The sequence below is a fragment of the Chelonia mydas genome, chromosome 2 (assembly GCF_015237465.2).
Source record: "Chelonia mydas isolate rCheMyd1 chromosome 2, rCheMyd1.pri.v2, whole genome shotgun sequence".
In the NCBI taxonomy this organism is placed as follows: domain Eukaryota; kingdom Metazoa; phylum Chordata; order Testudines; family Cheloniidae; genus Chelonia; species Chelonia mydas.
The window spans coordinates 105,296,630-105,316,614 of record NC_057850.1 but is presented as its reverse complement, the minus strand read 5'-3'; the positions used below and the strand labels follow the sequence as shown (position 1 = coordinate 105,316,614).

Below are 19,985 nucleotides of genomic sequence, written 5' to 3'. Positions count from 1 at the left end.
TAACTTTGGTACGATACATCTCAGAAAAAAGTCCTATAACCCATCCTCATTGGGAGCACTGATCTGTACTCCCAGGCCATCTTTATAGTCTGACGCTAAGAACAGGTGTGTTACTGTTCATATTGTTGCTTCTAGAGTTGATTTAAAAAAACAGTATTTTCCTGTTATTGGAAAAAATCTTGTTTAAAACTCTTGGAGAACGTTAAATCATTGGTAGATTTAGCACATTAAATATGAGGTGCTGAATAGGACATGCAGAAGCAACTTTGTTGTGTAAAGTAGTTTCAGGGAATCAAAGGAAATGGTGATGAAGCTGTTAATAAATTGCATTTTATCTCCTAATTTCTCTTCATTTAATTTCTTGATTGGATGTGGATTTTGTGAAAACTGTTTACTGAAGGCAATGTTTGCTGTAATTAAAGCTGCATGAAATGATTCGTGTGGAATCTGAACCTGGACAAATTTCACGCATTTGCTGATGATTTACCGTAGATATTGTGCTTCGTGAAAATTGGTTTGTTTTTCAGGAACCTAAAGTTACATGTGGTCCGTCTTCTCCCCAGTCAAATTACTCATGGGCCTTTCTTCCTTCTGGATATCTCTTTCTAGGTATTTTTTTTTTTACAGTGCCCCTCACTGTAGCATCTAAATGCCTACTATGTTTTTTGGTTGTTGTCCCCCAGAAAGGTGAAGCATTCACCTCTCTCTAAGCAGTCAATTATGAAAAAGACAGAGCTGACCATACAGGTGTCAGAACTGGACAGGCATCAGGAAACCCAACTTCCCAATAAAGGGTCTAATCAGCCCCTGAAATCAATTTCACCACATTGTCTGAGGTGTTAGAAATATACCCCAATAGTTATGAGCACAAAAGGCCCAATCCACTTTTTGTGATGCTTTTATCTTAGACTATAATGTTAACAATGTAGAATTATTACAGATTTTCAAGTGCAGATGCATTCATTTGTTAAGTGAACCCTTGCCTTCGATAACAGTAAGTGTTAAAATAAATGGTCAAAAGGAGTTAATCTGTGATATTTAGAGATCCCCCAAAGGTCCCTTCTTCAATCCTCCTTTTCACAGGTAAACTCACCCATCCTGTGCTCATGTAGAATCTTAGCACCAATAGGAATCTGATCAGAATTAACAGCAGCTCCTGCCTTAAGAAAACACCTCAAGGAAAAGGAAGGAAAGCACCTGTACCCCCAAAGAATCTTTGAGCAGTCTTGCTGGAGGCTAAAACAAAACTGTTACCTAAAAATAGAAGGAGAAGGAGTAAACCCCCCCAAAATCTTTGGCAAGGATAGAGAAAACACCCCATCCTTACGAAGACAAAGGAGAGAATTAGTAGGGTTTGGGAGGATGAGTATGGGTCCAAGGAATGTGCCACAGAGATGCTCAGTGGGCTTGTTACAGTGACACGTAGGTAGTGTAGAGCACCCTCTGCTGCTGCTGCTTGAGAGCCCAAGCAGCCCATCTCTCCTCCTCTTTCAGCAGTCTTTTGACCTGCTGCTGGGAAGGAGAAGAAAGCAACACATCCTGTTTTCTTATCTCCCAAGTTATTTGTGATTGGGCCCTTCCTTCACACCACTTGGGGTTAGGAGACAGACGATCAAGCAGGTCCAGTTTCTTTTTTGTTTTCCTCCGTCCTGGCTGCAACTTGCAACAAGGCAAACAGAAGCAGTTGTCTGGATCTCTCAGGCAAACAGGAGTGGGGAGCTCAGAGCTTGGAGTCAGTTTCATTGTAATTGGCCTGTTGCAGGATTTACCCACGCCCTGTTCCTATTCCCCCCCTTCCCCTCCCCCCAAGCTCTTTCCTCCACCTTTGGGAGGTGGAAGGCATTTCTGTCTCTGTCCCTGCAGTCTGAAAGGGTTTCTTTCCAGATGAAGGATAAGACACTTGTATTTCTTCCCTGCCCTCGCTCTCCCAAACGTCCCTCCACCTCCTTCTCTCTCCCATCTTTAGATGGATGTTCTCCTTGGCTCCGTCGTGACTGCTTCCAGATTCTTCAGTAACCGGAGGTGCTATCACATCAATACAATGGTCTTTGGACTCCTGCTCATTAAAGCAGCAACAGTAACTTCTACCCTTTGGGCAGACATGGATGTCCCAGGTGGTGCTTGTGTTGCTGGCCCCAACTCCTCCTCAAACCTACATGAGCAGGAGGAAGAGGTTTAGCTATAGGGAAGAAAGGAGAGAGTTAGGGCTTGTCTCCGCTACCTGGAGATAGACGCTGCTGCAATAGATGTAGCAGGGGTTGATTTAGTGGGTCTAGAGAAGATGGCAGAATGCTCTCTGATCGACCCCGCTCCACCTCTCTGAGAACAGTAAGGTAAGTCGACCGGAGAGTGTCTCCCTTTGACGCAGCGCAGTGAAGACACCGGGGTAAGTCGACCTAAGGTACATCGACTCCAGCTACGTTATTCACATAGCTGGAGTAGCGTAACTTAGCTCGACAAGCCCTTAGTTCAGAAACCCCAAATTAGCAAATTCCCATAGACACAAATATATTTTTCTGTAGATAAAGTGTGCCATTCTTCAACTTCTCCTGATTTCTGTAAAAAGTACATTTTCGATATAAAAGGCTCCAGCAGAGATTCTTTTGTAAATAAAAAGAAAAGGAGTACTTGTGGCACCTTAGAGACGTGCCACAAGTACTCCTTTTCTTTTTGCAGATACAGACTAACACGGCCGCTACTCTGAAACCTTTTGTAAATAACTATTCTTCCTTTGTTTCTTGAGTCATAGCTGAGTGGGTAGAGATAATAGCACACCCTCTTCACAGCCAAAATATTTACTCCTGGGGAAATTCTGCAGTACTGCGTGTGTGCATAATTAACGAGCCACACATATTTTTAATTTTTTGCACAGAAAAAAGCTTCTGCTGAAATGTTGCTGCAGTTCTGCCCTTTGCCAACCGGAAGGCACTGTGGTGATAGAACAAAGCAGCAGCTCCAGGCCAGCTAGGGAAGAGAAGGAACCTACCTTCTTCACAGCACCTGTCAGGCCATGTCAGGAGACAGGAGCCATGGGGATACAGACAGCGTGGGGTGCTGGGGGGATCAGATAGGAGCTCAAAAGGGCTAATGGGGGATGACAGACTGGGGCAGGGGCTGAATAGGAGTGGAGCACACGGGAATGGGGGGAGGGAGGTGCAGGGCCACATGGTGATGGGGAAGGGTGTGCAGAGCTACATAGGGACAGAGGGTGGCTGAGTGGGGCTACAGAGACACATGGGGACAGGGGGAGGGGGACAGGGACACATATGGGGATGGGGGAAGTGGGTGTCTGGGTGGAGGGACACATGGACAGAGGGTACAAGGGCACATTGGGGTTAGGAACACATGGGTACAGGGGGCAAATGTGCCTGCCTGAATGGGGGAGGCTAGGGGTCAGCCAGGGTCTGCATGGGGGATGCTCTCTAACAATTCCACTCCACCCTCCCAGAAAACCTGTTCCATACTTTTCCCACCCATACCCAACAACCCAGGCTCCTTCCCAGCAATTTATTTCCCTCTCCCTCAGCAACTCCATTGCCCCAGCTCCCGCAAGCCTTTGCACTGCTTCTGAGAAGTGTAGGAAAAACTGTTCTGTATTGTAGTTTAAATGAAATATTACTCAGAGTTCTGTATTAATATGCCTAGTAAGGAATCCATTTGTCAAAAAACATTTCCTGAATCTTTTTTGTTTTCTGTATTGTTACAGACATACTTGCTGATAGGGTATTTTGAAATAAATGACCAAAATCATTGAAACTGGTGTGATTATATTGTGTTATTTTAAAAAATAAAATATGTAGAATTTTGCAGAATTTTAAAATATTTATGTGCAGAATTTTAAATTTTTTGGTGCAGAATTCCCTTAGGAGTAAATATTGCAGTGCTTTAAAGGTTTATGATTGCAAGATGTAACTGTTGCATTGTGTCTTTTGAGGAATTTGTCAGGATTAAAACTTCCTTTAAATGAACTGGAAAGTCTTTCATCGGTTTGAGAACAGCACAGAAGTAATGGTATATGCCAAGTCCCCCCAATAACCAATCTGCAGGTCGCATTCAGTGCATAAATACATTTGCAAGTGGTCTTATATATGTTAAAAAATTATTTTTATCCTTCATAAAGTCCACTGTGTATTCTGGATTCACCAATGATGCATTCTGGAGCATCTCTACTGACTCTAGAAAGACCCAGCAGATATCAGACTATAAAGAATTTTTAGAACGTTACTAAAAACTCACATATGTATTAAATACCTATTACCACAGAATGATTAGTAGTAACATCCAGCACTTAATTCTGTTTAACTTAAAACACCATATCTTTATAGTTCATCTTTAAAAGCAGCTTATTTATTTGGCTGATACATTTGTGAAGAAAAACTGATCTTTGTTGCTTAATTTTATATTTTATTTCATAGTCGGATCTTTACTTCCGAGTAAAGAACCTTTCGTTGCTTTGTTTCAGTCTCTCAGACACCAAGATACCTTAGTTTTCAAATTCAAATGTTTTTAACCATACCCTCATTGTTGTTCTTCCCTTCTGCTCTGTCATTATGAAAATGATTCTGTGTATGTGGAATAAACTCCATTTATGTGTATTTGTGTGTGTTTGAGAAGCACAGGTAGTTTGATTGTTTCAGGATTGGATTTTCTCTTGAATGGAGTTTACACACACTGTTCCTTTTCTCCCTTTTAAAAAACATTTTTCCTTAACATTTTAGTTTGTAGTCAAAAGTGATATAAAAACAGCACAGAGCAATGTCGTATTTTAGACAGGCATATTGGATTGGGCTATAATTAATTGCTGTTGCTGAATAGACTCTCTGATCTTTACTCCATTTCCCAAACCTAGTTTTTCCATTGTGTGTAGCATAATCCCATCCAGGCAGAAATCTAATTACTAAGATAATTAACACCTTATCACCAAACAGAATTCAGACATTTGTGCAGTTTATGAATTTAAAAAATGTTTAATTTCCTTTTCACTCAGGGAGGGGGGGAAGAACACATTTTACTGAATCTAGCTTGATTGAACCTTATAATTCATGTTGCCTTAGAAACAGGCCAGCTGAGATAAAGGATGGTATCACCAGTACTTTAGTCAATAAATGCTTACACTGCTGCCAACAATATCATTAAAATGGCTAAAATAACTAACTTATAATGGTCTTGTCAAACTTAATGAGTGTTTTATTAATGTTACGAGAAATGTCAGCTGGTGTTATTTGATATTAATTTTGAAGTAATATATTTTGTCTCATGTAAGCCTGCCATTATGTGCTGTATGAGCAGGGGAAGTGTCATAGAATGCAAAATTCCTCTATGTTTATTCAGTTCTTAGCTACCGTGGATGTTTACATTACTTCATTTCAAGTAGAACTGTATATCCTGCCGCTTATGTCAGGCTTAGTTAACCAGTGGGAGCCACTCCAGGCCCTTTGGCCCACAGCAGCAGATTGTTTCACATTATACTTACATTTCAGCTATTGGTTCCCACTTAACTTTATTTAGCAAGAGAAAAGTCCTTCCCATCTATTGGGACAAATCTCTCAAAAAATACCTATTTTATGTGTTAGGTCAAATAAATGTTGGGGTTTTTTTAATCTGCCATGGTTTGACTTCAGTCTTAAACCTTAGGTTCTGAACTCATAAATGTAATAAAGAATGGAGGAAAAGATTTTTATGTTTTTATTTAAACCTAAGGAGGAGGAATATTGTGACAGTATCTAGATGACTTCCATGCAGCTAACTACACTAAAAAATAATGGCATTTGAAAAAGAGAGAGCAAGCAGCATGGCTCACATATGCAAGATTTAAACAAAAATCCTGTCATCCTAAGTGAAAGGGAAACAACCACGTGTTTTCCCATTTTATACCTCCCACTCTGCAAGTCTTGCAGCAGTCTGAGAAATATAAATTAATTTTCTTTCTTTTTCTTATTCATTGGCTTTTTTGTAATTATCATACTATCACCTCTCAAGCATTAATTAATTTAGTCTTTCAAACAAACCTGTCAGAAAGTAGTTGTCCCCATTTTATAGATGGTGGATGAAGACACAGAAAGACTAAGTGACTTTTCGAAGGTAACACAGGAAGTCTGTAGAAGTGCTGGCATTAGAAATCAGATCTCCTGACTCCCAGTTCTGTGTTCTAACTACAAGATCAAACTGACCTTCCTGTCTTGAACTGACCCTTACTTCTGTGGCACATTAGTGCAGCTACTTAATTTGCTGGAGAGATGCCTCTTGATTCAGTGTGTGACATTTTTTGTCAAAGGGTCACTGTCTCTGAATTACTACCAGCAAATGCCATGGTGGAACAGACAGGGAATCAAACCAAGGTCTTGTGAAAGACAACACAGAATAGTCCCATTAGTGGTTTCATTAAGCGCATATCCCTTTTTATTGTCCTAGAACAAATAATAGTTCTCTTTGTACATCTAAATATTACACAGATGGTATTCAGATGATAAGTATTTGTTTGTTCATCTATGTTACTAGATACCTGGATAGGGAAAATAAGAGAACCCAGCACCACCAGTGTCCTGTCTGGGGAATCCATCCCAGGTTTTGGGAGGAAGCAGTCAGAAAGGAGGAAGATGAGTGTGGGGCAGGGAGCAGATCTGCATCTGCATGCTTGGGGGCCACCATAGAGCTGCAGAGTGGCTCAGGGACCAACTGTTCAACTCAGGACCAGATATCCTTTCTTTTTCTTGGCCTGAGGGAATCAGATAGGACCAGTCTCTACACTACAGCATTCACACACGTAGAGTTTGGGTTTTTTTTACATTCCAACCCTTGCTTTGGTATAAAGAAGTCAACCTATTATATACTTATTTAGCTCTTACATTTCCTTAAAAGTCATATTCCTTCCAGTTTGTCAATATGTTTGGTACTGGGGTGCCAAGAAACAACTTAGTATTGTAAGTACCATATTGATGCTTATATAGCACTTTTCATCAGTAGATCTCAAACGGAGATCAGCATTCTTATCTCCATTTTACAGATGGGGAAACCCAGGCGCAGAAAGGTGAAGTGACTTGCCCAAGGTCATCCAGCAGGCCAGTGGCAAAGCTGGGAATAGAATCTAAATCTCCTGAGTCCTAGGTCAAGTTCTCTATCCACTAGCAACACTGCTTGAGAAGGGACATTCATTTCTCTTAATTATGAGATGTATCTAGCTGAGGTAAAAAGTTAAGAAAAGTTGCTGTTGCTAAATAAAAGGGTAGTTTTGTGCTAGTGCCTTAGAATAGTGAATTTTTGTAGTGAGACAGAGTGGGTGCGATAAAACCTTTTTTGGACCAACTTCTGTTGGTGACAGAGGCAAACTTTCAAGCTTGCACAGAGTTCTTCTCAAAAGCTTCATTTCTCGTAAGCTTGTCTCAGTCACCAACAGAAGTCGGTCTAATAAAAGATATTACCTCACACACCTTGTCTCTCTAATATGCTAGGACCAACACAGCTACTACAACACCGCAAACAACAATTTATTTGTTTTTGTCTTTTTTATGGGGAGAGTGGATGAATAGACTTATTTTAAGGAGTAATGAGTTAGAAGGTTGGTTCTGACTAAAGGAAGCTTTTGTTAACTACAAAAGCCAAATTGGACTGGAATTCCTAAACTCTTCAGGATGTCAGGTCCACATCTTTGCCCTACCCTTTCTGCAGCGTTACAGCAGTGCAAGCGATTAACTAATTCTAGTAATAAAGCCCTGGAGCTTATAAACTTTGCAGACTGAGTAACTACAATTAATGAATTTACAAGTTCTGCTGGTAACCTGTGGTTTCAAGTGCCTGAGGAATTAATCCAGGAGGTTTTCATTCTTGTTCTTTTTCAGTTATGGGTCAAATATTTACTGCAACTTCTCTCTTCTTTTCCATTCTTTGGGTTCTCACCCCTGTACCACGTTTTTTATTGTCAAAGAAATGGCCATTAAAAATCCCACTGTACTTTTTCTAGAACTGGTGTTAGGTCTTAGTTCTCTAGCCAAAGGCAAGTTGAGTAATTATTCCTTTCATTTTCAAGGGAATGAGATTTTTATGTAGGGTGAGACTTCGTGTACCAGTTCGCTGTTTAACATTTTTTTCCACTTCCATTGCAGAGTGCCTGGAATAACAATTGCTACAGACATCATCTGTGGTTTTCCAGGGGAGACAGATGAGGATTTTCAAGACACCATGAAACTTGTAGAAGAGTACAGGTTTCCAAGCCTCTTTATTAATCAGTTTTACCCACGTCCAGGGACTCCTGCTGCAAAAATGCATCAAGTTCCAGCCCTAGTGGTAAGATCTATTTTCTTGAACCATTGTACTGGATAGCTCATTTTATGTGGCTTTCATGTTGTGCCAAATGTGAATGTACAGTATGCAGTGTACTGAATTAAAACATAAATGCTTATTGGAGAATATGGTTTTGCAGCAGAATTATGCCATAATTAAAATGCAGTTTTATATATTTCTATACAATAAACTGATAGCCTTTAAGAGCTTAGCTAGAACATGGGATGCCTTGCCAGATTTGAAGTTTAAATTACTGCTCATATTATTATTTGGGTAAAATAGCATCAATAACATGTTCAGGTGGTTCTTTTCACTTTGACTTAATAGTCATATATTCTTCCTAACGTGTTTTCTGGGTGAGTCTCTTGTTACCAAGAAAAGGACAAAGTTACATTTCATATTTTCTTCCAATTTTTGAAGACATGTGTATCCAGTGATGTGATATACACATTGAAGTGAGTCTATGCAAAATAGTATGAACTGAATGATAGTTATCTTTGAATTATATACTAAAGGTCAGATTTGCATGTGACTACTTCCATTCCGTTAACTACTACTTCATAAATATCTTCCATGATTCTGTACAGTTTTAAAATCTAGTTTCTGCCTTTAGCCTATATGGTAAATGTCACTGGTGAAATTTGTGTATGTAATTATAGTTAATCTTCTATATTTGGCCATTGTGGTTATATAACTCTTTCCAATTATCAAACCAGCTCATCTCAAAATCCCCAAGAGAATAAAAGCCACGTTTTAATATGAGGTAGTTGGCTATCAACTGTATTCTAATTGATATAGATACTTTATATTCCCTTTTTGTCATAAGTGATAATAATGACAATTATGTTTAAAGGTTTAGTTTGATAAATAATCTGTTTTGAATATGCAACCATGTAAATGTGCATACTTGTCTAACCTGAATCTCTGAACAAGAGAATATACCATTCTGATGCTTATAAAACCATTTAAACTTTTCATTGGTGTTTGTACTAGTGTAAATAACATTTGTATGCACTGCATTTCCAATCAGGATAAAATCACAGCCAGCTAATGTTGTAGGCAGATAAGAATATATCATACTTCCTTTTGTGAGGTCATCATGACTCACCACTCTTTGAAGAGAAATCAATATATTTATTGTTGTATCTCTTCCTCAATAATGTCAAAACCTATGCAAATATAGTCTCTACTTACTGTCAATATATACCATACCTTTAATGAAAATGGAGAATTGGGTTAAATTTGATTCCTTTTATTTTATTGTTCAAAGAAGTAAGCTTTGAGCCATTCATTATTAATCCTTTTTTTTTTTTAAGAGCAACTTATATAGGAAAGTGTAGAGGATTTGGGCACAAAAGATGTTATTGTGGTGTGGTATGATAGTTTAAGTAAGTAAGCTCACACAGTTGACTGAATTTTTTCTTTCTAAAATGCCCATCACATTGTCATTGCGGATGCCTATATTTAAAATACAGCAGAGGAATTTTGACAGTCCAGGCAGGTTAAAAATGTCAACATTTCGGATAATTTCTGGTTTTGGTCACACAGATACAACCCCATTATCCTCTGTGGATTGCACTGCAGTAGAGGAATTTGGCTTCTTGGTTTTTTCCTGCAGAAGTGTAGTTAAATACAATTATACTGACACTAAATATTAATCACATATGAACTAACTCATTTTTTTAAAAGTTAGATTTAAACTTAGGGGGCGATGACATAATTTTAGTGAAGCGTGACATTTTCACTTTGCTCTTTTTTGTATAATTTGCTACTTTTGGGAAATTAGAACCTTCAAAAAAGCCATTTCTGATTATGTTCTGTTGCTGATGAAAAACTGTAATTAACAGGTATTCTTTTTCTCTCCCACCTTGTTTCTTTTTTGTAATCTTCAGCAACTCTGAGTTATATATTCTTTCATCTCGTTCCGGAAATACAGGATAAACTATCAACTGGAGCAGGAATAGTTTATAGTAATGTCTTGCCTTTTATATTCACAATGCTTCTGGATAGTAGCTAATGGCCCTCCTTGCAGTGTCAAGAATTCCCAGGCATTTCGTTTTTCATTCCTTGTCCAGAGCACCTTATAATTACATATCTTTCTCAGTTGAGAGAAGAGACTATTATCTAACCATGTACTCCTACCCCTTTCCCATTTTTTACAGTACACGTCATCTTATTGTTAATGAACTGACTTCATTCTGTTCACATAGAAACAAGCAACACACGAACCTATTACAGTAAAAGAAGATATTGTATATAGTACATCATATCTCCGATCTAATCTCATAAGCTAATTCCTTGACAGGAAGCTCATATGCTATTAGCTATGAGGCGTATAGGTTTCTTTCAGCAGTATTTCTTCTTATAAAGAATTTTTGGACACATTATTTAACTAGGGGCACCAAACCAGTGACTAACAATGATATTACGTTACAGTTGCCAACCTTCTCTTATTGCGCAATATTGACTATGTTGGCTGTTCGTTTTAGTATTGCAGATATCTGCAGTGGGAAAGACAAATTGCTGTTTGCAATCTGCTCCCAGCCTGTACATTGTGTTTCAAGACAACCTCATTGGTCCTAATCAAGTGGTATATATGGTGGCAACATATTTGCCCTGTCAAATCCTTTAAGTTCACTCTTTTCCAGGGGACCACCTTTCCTCCAGGCACAGTCCCTGAAGTAGGCATAGTAATGTTAACATTAAGTTATTTTTGGAGGAAAATCTCACTTGGGAAAATCTCATTTGGACTTGACATAATAGAGTATTCAATAAATTCTACTTGGAATCTTTCTTCCACATAAAATGATATGTTATTGTTGAAATCCATACTGGCACTGATCTGTGTCCAGAAGGGAAGGTGACACTAATCCACTACTTTTTATGATCACAGCAGGCTGATCAGGCAGAGAGGCTGTAGTTTTTCCTTATTCTGTTGGAAATCTACCATCCTTGGAAAGTCAAATATATCTAAATGACTCCATCGCCTCACAACCATTAATTTTTCTTCACAAAACACTTGTGAGGCAGGGAAGTGTTGTTATTCCCAGTTTACAGAACTGAAGCATTGTAAGATTGAGTTGCCCTGTGTCACACAAGGCAGAGCCACAAATTGAATCCAGAGCTCCCGAGTCCCAGTCCAGTGCCCTAACCATAAGAGGATCCCTCCTCCCACATCCTCTAACAAAAAGCTAAATAGTTATTTGTTATTTTATTTTATTATTTTTATTGAAGAAGCACCAACTGAGATCTAGGCAGAACTAGGCACCATATAAACACTGAGGCAATTATTTTTTGTATATCTTCACACATCCACATTGGTGAGGCCTCATCTGGAGTACTGTGTCCAGTTTTGGGCCCCACACTACAAGAAGGATGTGGAAAAATTGGAAAGAATCCAGTGGAGGGCAACAAAAATGATTAGGGGACTGGAACACATGACTTATGAGGAGAGTTAAGGGAACTGGGGATGTTTAGTCTTCAGAAGAGAAGAATGAGTGGGGATTTGATAGCTGCTTTCAACTACCTGAAAGGGGGTTCCAAAGAGGATGGCTCTAGACTGTTCTCAAGTAGTAGCAGATGACAGAACAAGGAGTAATGGTCTCAAGTTGCAGTGGGGGAGATTTAGGTTGGATATTAGGAAAACCTTTTTCACTGTGAGGGTGGTGAAACACTGGAATGCGTTACCTAGGGAGGGAGAGGAATCTCCTTCCCTAGAAGTTTTTAAGGTCAGGCTTAACAAAGCACTGGCTGGGATGATTTAGTCGGGGATCGGTCCTGCTTTGAGCAGGGGGTTGGACTAGATGACCTCCTGAGGTCCCTTCCAACCCTGATATTCTATGATTCTATGATCCTTTTATTCCCAGAGGTTTAGTCAAAATATGGCACAAAAATCCCTATTGATACTGTGACTTTCAGTCCTTTTTGGCAATCCCTCTGATTTACCTGAAAGAGTCTCTGGCTATGCTGAACAGGTATGTACTCTGATTGGAAACCTGCAAAGAAAACCATTATGTTGATATACTGAGGACGTACCTGGTAGAAATTCATACTTACAGGTACATTTTAAAGTGGCTTTAAAATATGGCATAAATTCCTGTTTTTCCTAAAAGCTAGTGGTCTATCAATGTGAAATTTTACACATGCACCTTGTATTTTCTATGTAGGTTTTCTTTGGATTCTCTATATAATTTTTTAATAAATCGTTGAAATTGGTCTCTGACTGAAATTTGGGCTTGTCGCTGACAACATAAGGAATCACCATCTTCTTAGGGGCATCTTAGCTGTATTCCCACTGGGAACAAGGTGAGGGAATGGCCATCTTTGCTAAGGCTCTATTAGCCTCACTTCCATTAAGAATCATAGGAGATGGCAGCCATTTTGAGATGTCAGGTTTTCATGTAATTCTCTGTAGAAAAACATCACTCATCATCCTCTGTTGAAGAAGAAATTTTCAGTTATGAAGAACAGTGCAAAAAAAAAATTACTAGTAAGCCTAAAAGTATGTTTTCAAAACATAGGTACCAGTTCTACTCAAAGGGATGCTGGATCAGGAAACTCACGTGTGGGGCATGTGCCAGTGAGCATGCTCAAAGTCACATAAGTCCTGACACTGCTGAGCTGCGTGGAGCCTAAACATTGTTGGGACTCTCAAACTAACAACACCCCAGCCTCCGCCTATTTCACGACCACCACTACCTTCTCTCTTTTTTGTGGGAAAGGGCTGGCCTGACTAGGCATCTAACTCCAGGAAAGGATTCATGGTTGTGAATTCCAGGTGGTGATACGCACCTCCCTTTGGCCTGGATTAGATGCCTATATCCCTTTGAAGGGTGGGGCTTGTGACCCACTCCCTCCTCAGTATTTCCTATTGATTAGCCTAGGTAGCTACCCTCTTCTGCGTGCTGGCTTTCATGGATCCCTTAACTCTCCCCATGCATTGTATAAGGAAGCCTGGACACCTAACTTGGGGGTGTGAATCCCACTGGGTGGTAGGGTGCCTAAAGTTAGGCATTACAGTACCGAGCTTAAGTCCCCTTTGTGGATCTAGCCCCTTGTGACTAAAATAAACAGAATTTGTTGTAATACATAGAGGGGTATTGCTGTAATATACAACTCTGTACACCTATATTCTCTCTAATGGTAAAATTTGCCAGCTCCAAATCTTAGAAAGGATAAAGTAAATTTTACTTGCTGATAACTAAAGTTCTTTTGCTCAAATCCCATATATAAGTATGCATTCATTCCTATTATTCCCATTTAGAACTGAACTGGAGTTGCAGAAGGCTTGTGTCTCAGTGCAAAAAGCTGCTTATGCAGTGTTTATGGTTAATTTTTAAATCTATTAAAACAACTCCAGGGTACTCACAGCTCAGCATGCAACCAAAGATACTGACTCGTGTGATAAAATCAAAGAAGTTAGTTACGTGTGGGTAACCTCAGTCTGCAGTTAAAATGTTATTATTGAACTCTACCCAAGCTTTCAAAAGGTAGTTATTTTAAAGCCAGTACCAGCTTCAGGTCATATCACTTTCGTTTGTTTGACCAGGTGCTGAAGTGAAAAACTTGTGTTTGTTGTGGAGACAGTCAAGCTGGTGTGTTGTAAAGCCAGTTTTATTCTATCTGAAAGCAATGAATGGTCTGGCTCTGAAAGTTTCTGAGAGCTCAGTTCAGGCTGAATCTGTGGAATGAGTTAAATTCCACAGTCGCAGCTGGACTTTGCAGAGTCAGACGCATAGGAAGGGAGAAGAATATTTTGACTCTGGCTTGGAGCCATATCTTGTGAAATTCTTGCAGTGGTGTAGTTCAGACCAACAGGCAGAATGTGAGTCTCTGACTTCTAAAGAGTGTGCCTTGTGACTGTCCTGCTGAAAAAGCAAGTCAGAGTTCAAAGCCAGAGTAGAAATTCACCTGGGAAACCCCGGCTGGCGCTATACTCCTTTGAATTCAACTTTGTTCTTACAGCAGCAGTCTTCAGAGCACTGACTAGAATGAAAATTACTGGCTTCATATTACTTTTACACAAAATATGGTTTAAAGGTTTTAGCTTCCCAAAGAAAATGTACAGTTGCAGATTTAGAGTGAGCTGTACTATCAGTAATAGTACACAGCAAAATAAAACAGTTGTGGAAAATACACAACTTCTTTGTTTCTTGCTGATTTTTAAACTTCCCTGTAGTGCCAAAAACACTCATCTGTACTACATGTAACATTACTGACATAATTGCTGATGCAACTATTGGTTTTAGCCGCACAATTATTGTCCCATAAGAATGAAAAAGAAACAAAACCAGGAACTTAACTTTATCCTTTGACAATTCTTTTGTACATGCCACTACAGGTCTGTTGTACGCTTCTGCCACACCTCCCTCCCCTTTGTGATAGGTATACAAATTACTGAAATGGATCAAAGAAAGAGTTATCCAAACAGGAGTTTATAAGAAGAGGCCTACATTACTATTCTGTATATCTTATCTAACTTTCATTCATTTCAGTTTGCAAGATTATAGTGATATTTTTCAAACTAAAGTTATGCCTGAGACAGATGTACAACTAGAAAAGGAATTGAAGGGGGCAGGCAGTTCCTAAAAGATGTAATACTGGAGGCTCAACATCAAGCTATTCTGACGCAGAGGAAAGATAAGAAGAGCCACAAGCGGCCAATGTAGCTGCACAAAGAGATTTTTAGCTATCTAAAAACCAAAAGTGACACATACAGGAAATTGAAGGAGGGGCATGTCACCAAGGAAGTATACGTGGGAATAGCGCGAGCGTGTAGGGACAAAATCAGGAAATCCAAGGCAGAGAATGATTTACAGCTGGCAAGGAATGTTAGAGACAACAAGAAGGAGTTTTTCAAATACATCAGATAAAAAAGGAAGATCGAGGAAGGTGTGAGTCCACTGCTCAATGGAGAAGGTGAGCTGCTAATGGAAGATGATAGGAAGGCAGAGCTGTTAAATGCCTGCTTTGTTTCGGTCTTCCAAAAAAAATTACATGTGACCAGAAGACTAGCAAAGTTACTACAGACAATAAAACGGAAAGGATGCAGATAGGGATAACTAAAGAACACGTCAGAGATCTTCTGAGCAATTTGAATTAATTCATATCAGTGGGGCCAGATGCTATTCATCCCAGGGTACTGAAGGAATTAGCTGAATAAATCTCGAAACTACTGGCAATAATATTTACAAACTCATAGGTAACAGGAGAGGCTACAGGAGACTGGAGAAGGGCTAACGTATGGCCCGTCTTTTTAAAAAGGGGAAAAAGGAGGAGCCAGGGAACTATAGAACAATCAGCCTGACTTTGATACCTGGGAATCTACTGGAACAACATATAAAGAATTCAGTTTGCAAGTACCTGGAGGATGGGGTAATCATTAGCAGCCAACATGGATTTATTAAGAACAAATCATGCCAAACCAGCTTGATTTCCTTCTTTGACAGGGTAACTGGTTTGGTGGATAGGAGGAATACGGTGGACATAATATACCTGGACTTCAGCAAGACTTTTGACGCAGTCCCACATGACATTCTGATAGGTGAACTGGAGAAATGTGGGCTTGGTGGACCTACTATTAAGTAGATACATAATTGGTGAAACAACCACAAATAAAGAGTAAATAATGGAATGATGTCAGAGTTGAGAGAGGTCTCAAGTGGGGTTCCACAGGGATCTGTCCTGGGTCCGGTGTTGTTTAACATCTTTATTAATGACCTGGTTGTAGAAATCCAGAGAGCATACTGATGAGAGTTTCAGATAACACAAGGCTGTGGGAAGGGGGGAGGTTGCCTACACTTTGGAGGATAGAGGTAAAATTCATAGGGATTTTGATAAATTGGAGAACTGGGCTAGAGACAACAACTTGAAATTCAACAAAGACAAATGTAAGGTGCTACACTTAGGAAGGAAAAACCAAATGCACAAATACAGAATGGGGGATAACTGGCTTGGCAGCAGCACTTTTGAGAAGGTTCTGGGAGTTGTGGTGAATCACAGCCTCAACATGAGTCAGCAATGCGATCTGTTGCAAAAAAAATCAAATGCAGTGTTAGATTGCATTAACAGGCATAGCATGCCAGTCATGGGAGGTGATAGTACCACTCTACTCAGCTTGGGTTAGGCCTCTGCTTGCAGAACTGTATCTAATTTTGGTCACCAGTGTATAGAAAGGATGTAAACTGGAAAGGTCCAGAGGTGAGCGCCAAAGATGATCAAAGGGATGGAATGCAAGCCATATGAGCAAAGGCTGAAGGAACTGGGTATATTTAGTTTGGAAAAGAGGAGACTGAAGGGGGACATGTTAGCAGTCTTCAAATACTTGAACAGGCGCCATAAAAAAGATGGAGAAAAATTGTTCTCTCTTGTTACAGAGGGCAGGACAAGAGGCAATGGGTTCAAACTACAGCACAGCAAATTTAGATTAAATCTCAGGAAACCTAACTGAAAAAAGAGTAGGACAATGGAACAGACTGCCTAAGGGAGTTGTGGAAGCTCCTTCACTGAAGGTTTTTAAAAGGAGGGTAGATTGCCATCTGTCTCGGATGGTTTAGACACGACAAATCCTGCATCTTGGGCGGGGGTTAGACTAGATGACACTTGTGGTACCTTCTAACCCTCTGATTTAAATAAAATGGGGGGTGGGGGAGGGAGTAGGCCCTGTACTGGTTATGAGCTGCATACACAAATACATATCACAGTGCCTGCATGGAGCCCCTTTCAAGTAAATGCAATGAGCTCCTTGCTGGATTGAGGCTTTATAGGAGACATCAACAAGACAGTATAAAGTTGAGGGTTGTGTGTTCCTCTCATCCCACTGTGGTTGTACTTATGGCCTTGTGTATGTCAATGTGTTCAGATATGGGGGTTTCAGTTCACACCATAATAAGATTTGAGTCCAGGTGTTAAACTTGGATCTTGATTGAGATTATGAAACCTCCCACTCTTACACAAGAAAGACACGGGTTTCATTTGGGCCCATCTCTGTCTTTTACTCACTTTAATTACAGATAACAAACTGCCATAGTAAACAGGACACTGTTTCAGACTGCTAAAATTAATGAAGCAAATAAATATCTTCTCTATTAGTTTTTTTTATTATTATTATTCTTGGTCTTATGTTTGATGTAAGGCATTAGTCTGATTAGAACTGGTTCATTGATAAGGCTCAGCACCACATTGCAGACTGGTTATAAACTACAGAAGATTTAGGAGTATTGTCCTTAATGTAATTTCTGAAATCAGATGTGTGCATCAGAACAGTAAAACCTGTTTGTTGAGGATTTGGCACTCCTGGAATTCCCATGATAAACCTGAAATACGCTGGCAACTCAAAACAGTCCGTGAAACAAGGCTCCACTCAGGTCTAATATTAAAAATGTTGCTCAAATTGGTAAAGGTGTACTAATTTAATACCTGGCTGCCTAGAGATTTGGAGTTTTTAATTCAGGTTGAGTATGTTGGTTCTGTGTCTATGTATACTGTTACTGATAGTCATTCCTTTAGATATAGTATGGATAAAATCCACTGATGCTTGAATATATTTCTAAAAAGTTAAAACCTTGATAAATTTAGGCAGAAAAATCCCAAGAATAATTGATTAGTATCTGTAAAAATGGATATTCCCTGTATTTTAACTGATGATTATTTCCAGACAGTGAAATCGCCAGTGCCAGAAGTCTTCCTATAGCTCCTGCAATGTACTTTTTTAAACACTGCAGAACTTTGGATTTAACTCAGGTTTAATTGTTGCTTAACAGATCAATTTTAAAGTGCAGTATTTGCTTTTGGATTTGGTTTTATTTGTTTTTTGTATCTCATGGAAGAGAGCGAAGGTATACTATTTGCGTATCATGTTACTGGTCTGATCGTCCTCAAGGGCTCCTTTTGGAAGAAAAAGATGACACTAACACAGCCTGATGTGGGCTCTGAATGACACCACCTGCACTTGAACTGTCTTTAGAGCTCCAAGTGCACCCCCTTCAGAGCCATCACAGTTGATCGGGTCACTGGGTGCTTTGGAACTCATATCTTCCACTGTTTTGGTTGCTGAACATGCACGTCAAGTCAACATGCTAAAAATCCATGTGGAATTTGGAATTGATGAAAAACTGGGAGGAGAGAGAGGACGGAATAATAGAGCAGATCATTTGCGATAAAGCAGCAAGACTAGGCAATCCCTTAGGCGCAAGACTTTTTTTATTTTTCCATAGCTCTCTGAAACCTGGCAAACATGGACATTAGCTATTGCCTTCCTCCTTCATTTGGTGTGATATTATACCCCCTTGAACCCTCTTTCTCCTTCATGGTGACCACTGTTGTGCCAATCCTTCATCTTTTCAGGATGATAGAAAGCATCCAAGCCCACTGTCAGACAGCTGAACAGATCAGTTTGGGAGCACACCATGAAGAGAGCAAAAGAGAGTATTGTAGCCAAATTGATCCTGGGCCTGGATACTCTGTATAGCAGATAACTGCTTAATTAACACAACAATATTTAGTTTACTATTCGTTATAGTCCCATACAGATATATGTCCCAGTATGATAGATTGGTAGTCTGAAGAGCAGTTGCTTTATCTGTTACCCCGATGTCATGCTAATCTGCGATAGTCCTGGCGCACACAAAAAAACCCCCTCATACTAGTCAAATACTTTTCACTCAATGAAACACTAAATGAGACAAGTTTTCTGATCAGTTACAGCATCATGCTTAGAAAATGCCCTCTTCCAGCAGCCTGAGGTATTCTAGCTGCTTTTTGTATTGAATTCATTTGGGAAAAAAATCCCATGTACACCAGGCATATTACACAAAAAGAAGTGCAAAAATTGCCATACTAGATGTGGCGGGTTGGGTCACAGAAACCCCCTTGGGAACTGCCACCTGCTGTGCTGGGACTACCTCTAAGCCCGTGTCAAGGTTTCTTCGCCACTCTGAACTCTAGGGTACAGATGTGGGGACCTGCATGAAAACCTTCTAAGCTTACTTTTACCAGCTTAGGTTAAAACTTCCCAAGGTACAAACTATTTTACCCTTTTGCCCCTGGACTTCCACTGCCACCACCAAACTTTATCTGGGTTCTGAAAAAACGTAGTTTGGAAACATCTTTCCCCCCAAAATCCTCCCAACCCTTGCACCCCACTTCCTGGGGAAGGTTTGGTAAAAATCCTCACCAATTTGCATAGGTGACCACAGACCCAAACCCTTGGATCTTAGAACAATGAAAATGCATTCAGTTTCCTTACAAGTTTCAGAGTAACAGCCGTGTTAGTCTGTATTCGCAAAAAGAAAAGGAGTACTTGTGGCATCTTAGAGACGAACCAATTTATATGAGCATAAGCTTTCATGAGCTACAGCTCACTTCATCGGATACATACTGTGGAAAATACAGAATATGTTTTTATACACACAAACCATGAAAAAATCGGTGTTTATCACTACAAAAGGTTTTCTCTCCCCCCACCCCACTCTCCTGCTGGGAATAGCTTATGTAAGGTGATCACTCTCCTTACAATGTGTATGATAATCAAGGTGGGCCATTTCCAGCACAAATCCGGGGGGGGGGGGGGGGAGAACCTGGATTTGTGCTGGAAATGGCCCATTTCAGGAGGGGGCTCAGGGCTGGGATAGGAGGTTGGGGTGCAGGAAGAGGTGTGGGGTGCAAGCTTCAGGAGGGGGCTCAGGGCTGAGGTAGGGGGGCAGGGTCTG

General features: G+C 39.9%; 1 protein-coding gene across 5 annotated transcripts in view; it reads left to right on the top strand.

Annotated features, from left to right (window-relative positions):
* Positions 1–19,985, top strand: part of CDKAL1 (CDK5 regulatory subunit associated protein 1 like 1) — a 653,278-nt gene that overhangs the window by 488,852 nt on the left and 144,441 nt on the right. For all 5 annotated transcript variants that reach the window (XM_007054896.4, XM_043540055.1, XM_043540053.1 and 2 more), the window contains one exon: positions 8,100–8,280. In XM_007054896.4, the coding sequence (XP_007054958.3) occupies positions 8,100–8,280 (181 nt within the window). The remainder of the gene's footprint in view (positions 1–8,099; positions 8,281–19,985) is intronic.